This window comes from Lolium rigidum, chromosome 7 (genome assembly GCF_022539505.1).
Source record: "Lolium rigidum isolate FL_2022 chromosome 7, APGP_CSIRO_Lrig_0.1, whole genome shotgun sequence".
NCBI lineage: Eukaryota > Viridiplantae > Streptophyta > Magnoliopsida > Poales > Poaceae > Lolium > Lolium rigidum.
In genome coordinates this window covers 142993630-143002171 of record NC_061514.1, presented here as the reverse complement: position 1 = coordinate 143002171, position 8542 = coordinate 142993630, and the positions used below count along the sequence as shown (strand labels likewise).

General features: G+C 45.6%; 1 protein-coding gene across 1 annotated transcript; it reads right to left on the bottom strand.

Annotated features, from left to right (window-relative positions):
* Positions 1 to 3069: 3069 nt before the first annotated feature.
* On the bottom strand, positions 3070 to 6398 carry LOC124678560 (protein SMAX1-LIKE 3). Its single transcript, XM_047214437.1, has 3 exons — positions 5203 to 6398; positions 4509 to 4719; positions 3070 to 4384 (listed from the first exon to the last, which is right to left on the bottom strand). Exons 1-3 carry the CDS (start codon positions 6396 to 6398, stop codon positions 3320 to 3322), a joined length of 2472 nt encoding a protein of 823 aa, XP_047070393.1. The 3' UTR covers positions 3070 to 3319.
* Positions 6399 to 8542: the final 2144 nt, after the last annotated feature.

Genomic DNA, 8542 nt, shown 5'->3' with positions numbered 1-8542 from the left:
AGTCCTTCTTGCAGAATTTTCTTTCAGAATTTTTTGAAGTTGAGAAATATGATTTTCGTTCCTAATTAAAAGTACGATCGAAATCTCCACTTGACTATTAGCACACTACATGTTTTAGTAGATATGTGTTGGCATTATACAGAGATGAGCAATGTACCATTGTACCACCACCACCATGCACTCACAAATTAGACAAGAGCAGCAAGATCTGCTTGAATTAAAGCTCTCTATGTAAAGCAAGACACATCAAGCTAGTGAGGGTGGTGCCCTGCTGGTGTACCTTTTCTGAAAGTAGGCAAGATCCTGTAATGGCCGGTCTTGCGGTATCGAGGCTTACCTCGGGATTATCATTCCTTCATCATCTCTCCCTGACCCACACACAAGACATTAGTTTTGGTACCTACGATCTCATGTATGGTATCCCTGTTCTTCTAACCGGCTAGCCATATCTTTCAGTACTCTGGATCTTTTCTTGACCAGTCCACACTCCAGGTTCCATGCTGATCAACTGAGTGTATTTGCCCTTTTGTATATTTTTACTTACAAAAGATGCACCAAAAGAAGGAACAAAAGAGAAAAAGAGAAGGGTGTTGAGTTAAAGACACCATATTGTCATGAACTCATGATACGTATGGGTTGCTAGCTGTCCAGACATTTTCCTGCCATGCATGTAGGCGTTATATGTACGTAGAATATCACGAATTATCATGTAAAAGAGATCTAAAGGGTGATAGTTAGCTCTGGTATCCTTGGATCCCAAAGCCATCATTGACCACTCTCAAACTAGTACTTGAGCTACATATGTAGCTGTAATTAATACTGTACACATCTTTTAGTGTATTGTGTCATAACGAATGCTATACTCCCTCTTGCCCATTTTATGTTGTGCATAACTTTTCGTGCAAGTTAAACTGTGCAAACGTTGACCAAAAATATAGATAATAATACAAAGATCTATCATATCAAATGCATATAATATAAAAATATATTTCATAAATTCTAAAAATATTATTATTATGTTGTATATATTTATATTTTTATTAATATAGATGATTACATTTTATGAAGTTTGACTTTAACCAAAACTTATATGCAACATAGTTTGGGATGGAGCCATGGAGGGAGTACTACTGATCGAGCTAGTACTATGCATTGGTGTCTAGCATCATCAAGTGTAATGACTAGCTAATGAGGGATCCAAGAAATAAATGTACAGTATACAGTACACTTTGCGTGCAATGAAACTTGTGCTTAACCGTTTTATTCATTTATAATCGGCTATAAACTTCGCGATGAAATGGTTGCCTGCATCAATCGATGTAGGGACTGAGGAAATGGCTCTTTTTAAAGAAATAAAAGGTCACTACACTAGGAAAGGCGTGGACACAAATGAACAAACAATTAGGTAAATAAAACATGTTCTTAAGTTACTCCCTCCGTCCATGAATAAGTGTATGTTTTCATTTTTTGGATGTCAAGCATTTTTAAAATTTGACCAAATGTTTACAAAAAATAGCTACATATGTAACATCAAACTACTATATAATTGAAGTACATATCAAGATGAATCTAGCCATATTAATTTAGTGTCACAAATATTTCTACTTTTTCCTAGAAAGTTAATCAAAGTAAGTAAATTTTGATTTAAGACATGTCCTAACATACACTTATTTGAGGATGGAGGTTGTACATACGAAGTAAGTAGTAATTGATGTGTAACAGTAGTTGATTTGTCTAATCTACGTATAGCTGACTTTCAGTTGGGCATCAGTTAGATTTTCGTCCTTAGGTAACATATCAGACCAGACAGTGATATAACATCATCGTGATGTGTGTGAGATTGACCAGGTCAGATGGAACATCATCAAGGTGCAAGATACCAAACATGAAAAATATTGATGTTGTCAGGTGAATCAATCCAAAATTCCACATTAATCCTAACAAATGCCACATGATCAAAAAACTTCTATTAAAACTTTCGGTGGAAAGCAGCTGAATTTTTTGCACTCATTTCTGCCTGGAGAAATCCATGTACTATAGATGTCATATCAACCATATCAAGCTTTGGTGATAATCTTCTGGTGGGGAATTGGACGGATACTTTTGTTCGAAAGGAGACGACCCACTATAGAGAGATGCGCGGTATAGTATTGTTTTTAAAACATTAACAAAACTAATTGAGATCGTGAATCCGTGATTACACATAATATTAAGTAGGCCAGCAAAACTCCTCGGTACAAAGAGGGAAATTGCTCATGGTCTAATTTGTTTACACATCTACCGCGCCATCACAAGGCATCTTATTTATTTCTTGATTCTGCAGGGATGAGTTTGAAACAATAATTGTGCAGAGCTTATGTGCATTACATTCGTCAATTGTCATGGAATGATTTCAACAACAAATATGAAGATGTTTAAGAATTTTCACAAATTAGAATGCATCTATGTATTTCCGGGAAGTCATTTCTAACGGAGCCAGTGCCTACCGGGTATCCATCCACAGTCCATATCCTCGTGATTCGTGCTAGACCCCTTCGCTATATTTAGTGTGTATCATCTTCATATGACATATCTTTGGATTCTAAATAAAACTTTAGTAAAATCTCGGAATGTTTTATATAAACCGGGGTTGTTCACGGTAAAATTTAAATGAAAAACAACAAATGTGGTTGAAATAACAATATTTCATTACAATTTATTTTATATCTAATAAATATCATAGATATACCATATCACAGTGAAATAGACAACAAATTGGAGAGAAATCACCACGAATCACGAGGCCACCACCGGTCAAATTGAGACCGGTAGGAACCGGTAGTGTCAGAAAATCCGCGTTCGTACTTCTACAACCACCTAAGCTTCCGTAGAGCATCCACATCCCTAGAAAATTTAAATTTAAAACTAAGATGAACTTTAATAAAGTGTTCTTGTTGCCATAGGTGAAATATTGTTATGCATGGTGATCCTTGAGGTTCATGCATGGTGGTTGTCATAGAGGAAGAACACGGGAGAAAGACACCCCACGCTGTCAGAAGTCGCAGGTGTATCGCCCTAGAAGCATCAAAATTAGATAAACATACCGAAATTCCAAATATCCAAACCGTAGAGTAGATGAACATACAGTGATATCACCATAACAAATTTACAGCAACTCCAGTTAATACGCCATTGATCCAATCCTTAAACGCCTTAGTATCCCAAAAACCAAACCACAAAGAAATAAAGGAAAGAAGAGCTAATCATACATATAGTTAATCTAGAGTTTTCTTTTATCGGAAACACCCTGACGAACACATGGGTTCCTTCATGTGCGCAATCACAAACCATCCTGTCTTCTGAAAAACAGCGTCCTGTCGACCGCCGTGAGCAGGCAGACATCATCGGAGCTGGGCTCATCCGCATGCTCACTCTCTATGTTGAGGTTCAAATCAAAGCAAGACGAGGAGGCGCCACCTTCTTTATGATCATGATCGGTCGTGTGGTCCTCCTTGATCTCCCCCATCTCCGGCTTCATCTGCTTGCCCGGCGGCGAGCAAGCTCTAGACTTGGAGTCGAAGCTCTCGCAGGAGAGGATAACGATGGTGTCGCTCACGCCGACCTCGTCGCCAGCTTGGGTCCGTATCACCCCGCTGTCGATGGCTTCCTTTATGCCGACCTGGCAGTACTGGTCGGCCTCCTCAAAGTCCTCCATGAGAATGACGCGGTGAGGGTTTTCGGAGATGGCCTCATAGAGCCGCTCGAGGTACGCCTCGCCCTCACTCGCCGCCGATGTCCGGGGCCGCTTGCTCCTGTGCTCTTCGGCGGAGCAGGACGCGGACGGCGAGGAGGCGGCGCCGAGTTTAATGGACACAAAGTTCTTGACGGACCCGAAGACAAGGTTGGCCAGCTCTCTCGCGACCTTCTCCTTGCCATCGGCGTCGCCTCCGAGGAAAAAGAGCCATGTCTCCTCCTTGGCATCCGTCGACCTCGACTTGTCACGCCTCTTCGCTATCCCCGACCGGCACTGGAGAACGGTGCTCGCGATCTCGGGGACGATCTCCTTCTGCCATGGCACCTCCTTCTCAAGTGCGGCGCAAAGAAGCTTAAGGTTCTCCGCATTGAGCTCCTTGAACCTTGATCGGCACTCCACCTCCACCGAACCATTGGAAGCACCGGAGTCGTGCGACGACACCTTGGCGCCGGCCTCGCTCTTGGGCTTCCATGGATGCTTGCCGTCCATATCGGCGAGGAGCCATGATTGGCGAGGCTGGTGGCCGTGTTCGTAGGAGGAGATGGAGGAGGCCGGAGACACGGGCGCCGAGAAGTGCAGCGTCATCCTCTGAGATGGTTTGCTGCAGATGGAGCTCCAATTCCTGCCAAGATCCATGAAATGTGTAGGCTCCTGCAGGCGCAAATTAACACAACATTCAGTGATGAAGATTAGCATCCGTGCAAACTAAAGATAGGAACATGCATCGAATATTAATACTGTATGATTGAACACTCGAGTGAGTATGGTGAAGTACCTGGTGACGGCAATGCTGGAGCCAGGATGGGATGCTCGACGAGGACACGAAGGAGGGCGGCAATGCGGCTTTGGTGTCAGTCCTGGCGACGGAGCAATCGCCGCAGCATCTGGAGGTCAGCTGGGCGCCGCCCAAAAGCGGCCAGCTGCGAGGCACCGGTCCATTCCCATCCGTGTCGGAGCTCGCTTTCATGGACTGATTGACTAGTGCACTGCACAAAGATGGAACAAACGGAATAAGATTCCTCTGTCACCTCACTCATCTATCGATCGACATGTACGTCGTCCACACAGAATCATCAGCTAACCGATTTGAGATGCTAAGATTGATTAGCTGGGGAAACAAAGGATGTGAAGAGCTAGCTACGGCCGGCCCTAAAGCTTTTGTCCTGAAAGCACGCAAAATAAAAGGTGCTAGCTTTCAGTCAGTCGCTCACACTCATGGTAGCTAGGCTTGGCAAAGAGAAAAGGGCAAGAGAAAGCATGAAAGCCACATTGTAGGCCGGGGCATGAAGCCTGCTGTGGTACAAGACAACTGGGGAGGCTAGGCTAGGCTACTTGCTCAGCAACGAATTGTCAGAGCTAGAGACGTCTCAATTCAGGATGATCCGTCCACCTGAAGTGACAGCAACATACTGCGCCCTGGGAAAACTAAAAAGCTTTAGATCGGCACCGATCGGGACATAAGGATTTACCTGTCGTCGAACGCGCAGGTGAGGCTCAGCGCGAGGCTGCCGGCGGGGACGGTGAGCGTCTGCAGTCCCCACAGGCTCTCCAGCGACGGCTGCCCGGCCCTGCACTTCATGTACGTCTGGTAGGTCCCGAACCCGACGAGCCACAGCCCTTGATCGCCGCCGGCCAGAGCGCGCACATCGGTGACCACGTGCTCGACGGGGCAGTAGTAGCCTCTCCTCCCTCCGCCCTGGACGTGCCTGGCCCAGAACTCGGCCGCCCACTTGAGGTCCTCCACGACGAGCAGCACGTGCCCTCGGCTCTTGACGAGGCACCGCAGCTCCGCCAGCCGCCGCTCCGCCTCCTCCCTCGGCATGTCACGGAATGACGACACGCGGAGGCTGACCACCTGCGCGCTCCGCAGCGCGTCGTGCTTGGCGTCGCCTCTCTTGACCTTGTCCATGGCCGCGCGCACCGTGGCCTCCGCCGCGGCCGTGCTCTCGGCGATGACCACCACCCTCGTCTTGCTCCGGGCGGCCAGGCAGTGGAGAACGGCGCCGACGTCCTCATCCCGCACCTGGCCGAGTGGGAGCTTGGCTTTGGTGGTCTCTTGATGATGCTTGCTCGTGGTGGCCGTGCTGCTAGGGTTAGGGTTTTGCTGAGGATCGGCGGTCGCCGCTGTGGTCGTGGGGCTGCACACCGTCTGCTCAACGTTGGCCTTGATCTGCGTGCTGGAGAAGCCGGCCTCGCGCATGACGCGGCTGACGCTCGGGTCGTCGAGGATGGAGACGACGAGCTGCTCGAGCTCGATCTTGACGGCCAGCACCGGCTGCTGCTGGCTGTCCACGGAGCCGCGACGCTGGTGCGCCTGCGCACGCTTGAACGCCGCCACGAGCGCGTTGGACAGCGACGGCGGGTAGTAATGGTGGTGGCCGTGGCCGCCGAGCAGCGGCGAGGAGGCGACCGCCGCGGAAGCCGGAAGGCGGTTGAGGGCCACGTTGAAGCACAGCTCCAGTGCCTTGCACTGGAGCGGGTGGGAGTGTGACCGGAGGCACGCCGCGCGCAGGAGCCCCGCCGGAGCCGCCAGCATCGCGCTCGCGACGTGCAGCGGCGTCACCTGCGCGTTCCCCCTACGCCGTGCCAGGCTCACTGCCTGCTTCACAACCCCCGCCGCCTCCGCCGTGAGAGCCTGCTGCACCGTGCACCCCCCAGCCCTCATCTCGCGCCACCACCTTTAAGGACTAGCTAGCTCCGACCGGTCTGATGATCGATGCAGCTAGCAACGGCAGAGAGTACGTACGTGCTTGAGCTGATCTATATCAGAGCGGATGTGAGGAACAAAGAGAGGGAATGTGATGTGCAGATATAGAGGGTGTCACTGCAGCAGCAAGTGGTTGATGTGGTGCTGCTTTATATTGGTGAATGAGTGTTCATCTTTTTGAGTACTCGTAGTAGTAGCTGCTAGCTTGGATAGAGGGTGAGGTACTGAGAGGAATGAGGAACGGATTTCGGTGTATGAATTTGTGCCTTTCTTGTTGGGGAGGGCTGCGTATGTTTATTTCTCTTTACATTTCTCTTTGGGGGCTCTATTTTTTTTTTTTTTTGGGTCCAAAGTGGATTTTGTGGTGGGAAAGAAAAAGGTGTTGGCTAGGTAGAATGCATGTGCTGACAAAGCAGATACACAAAGGCGCCTCAGCTTTTCTCCATTTTCTCTCTCTCTCTCTCTATCTCTAACAGTGTCTCAGAGATCGTATGGAGATGTACACAGTATCTTGTGCCTGGAATTTTGTAAACCAACAGTTGCCTCTAAAGAATGACCAGGGAGCTAAATTCTATGGATAACTGCATCAAAGTGAGCAAACAGCCAAACATGGGATTTATAACCCGATCTAGAAGGATTTGGACAAGTGACAGGTCTGCATTGCTCATTGGTTCAGTGGGTGCAATCAGGAAGAATTTAAAGATCAACTTTGTGAAAGATACTCCAGCTCCCAGCTGTAAAATACTACTAGTACATTAAGCTTTCAGCTGAGAGAAACATGATACATGCAATGCAAATATCAGCATTTCATGACGTGCCCCTTTTCTCCTCACACACAAGTAGTTGCCTCGCCAACACAATTAAGCCCGAAGAATCCATCTTTTTTTGATAAAGGACGTTTTATTACTTAATAGTATAAGCCTTACACCCAAAGAATCCATCTACATGGTGATATAAGGGTTCGTTTGATTCATAAGAATTTAACTATGGAGGGACTTTTTTTGTTCAAAGGAGAAGTGGATGAATAAGACATGCATAGGAAACTTTTCCAATGTTCCAAGGAAGAGAACAAAAGAAAAACACAAAAATAATAATTTGACTTGGTTTCAAAGGAAAAACACAGCAATTGTACAATCCATTTGTATTTGCTTTTCAAATTCCTACACGCAAATAACAATACTTAGGTCATTAATTAGGGCATGGCTATTACAGTTGCCACGTTGAATTTTTGCTTACTTGGAGATTTATGCTTAGTTGGAGGAGAGAGAATAAGGAAAGAGAGGGTTGCCTTCCCTTAACCAAAGGCGATCACTTAGAAAATAAGAGAAGTTTACTTTCTCCATTGTACCACGTATCTCCCCTTACCAACATAATTTTCTATTAAAACTAAATTAACCCGCATTAATTAATAGATGGCGTGAACTAATAAGCGAAGACATGTCTTCTCTCTACCATTTTAGGCATTGTACCACTTATATTTATCATCTTCTTTTGATGTCTTCTCTATCATTGTACGTGCCCCTAGTGGCACGGTAACATCTTAATTATACTTTCCCGTGTGGTTTGACTTCAGTTTGACCTCATGTTTTTTCCATTTATTTGAACCGGACACCCAAGTTTACAAAATTGCAATTGTTTTCAATTTATCTATTTCTACATGTGTTCCTCTCAGATTCTTGTGTTCTTCCTATTCATGTGTTTTTAAAATCATACACCCTCAACTTGTTTGGTTTGTAGTATGTGAAACTATCAAGCAATAGAAGATTATTCTATGGTATACTGCTTCGCATGCAATTCATAAAAAAAAATTACCCTATATCCAACCTCAGAAATTTCGCTTGTTTCTGTGACAAATGTGGTAAACATACAATCATGCAAATAAAATTTCCCTAAGGCCCAACCTAAATTTCCTTTCTTTCTATGACAACTATGGAAATAACACAATCATGCAGAACATATCTTGTGTTTTTCTATAATGCAACAAAACAGCTAGCATGTATTAAAAACTCATGTGTTTTCAATTCCTGTTGGGTGTGACATTTTATTCCTATGTTTCCCTATTTCGACGTTATGAAAATTCTTGGAACCAAACAGGCACTAAT

What these genes read in the sequence shown, in the direction of transcription:
- LOC124678560 (XM_047214437.1), bottom strand. Translation starts at nt 6,398, where the DNA reads ATGAGGGCTGGGGGGTGCACGGTGCAGCAGGCTCTCACGGCGGAGGCG. An exon ending in ACCTGCGCGTTCGACGACAG is followed by an intron (nt 4,720 to 5,202) that starts GTAAATCCTTAT and finishes ATCTTTGTGCAG; the next exon opens with TGCACTAGTCAATCAGTCCA. An exon ending in TCCAGCATTGCCGTCACCAG is followed by an intron (nt 4,385 to 4,508) that starts GTACTTCACCAT and finishes TTGCGCCTGCAG; the next exon opens with GAGCCTACACATTTCATGGA.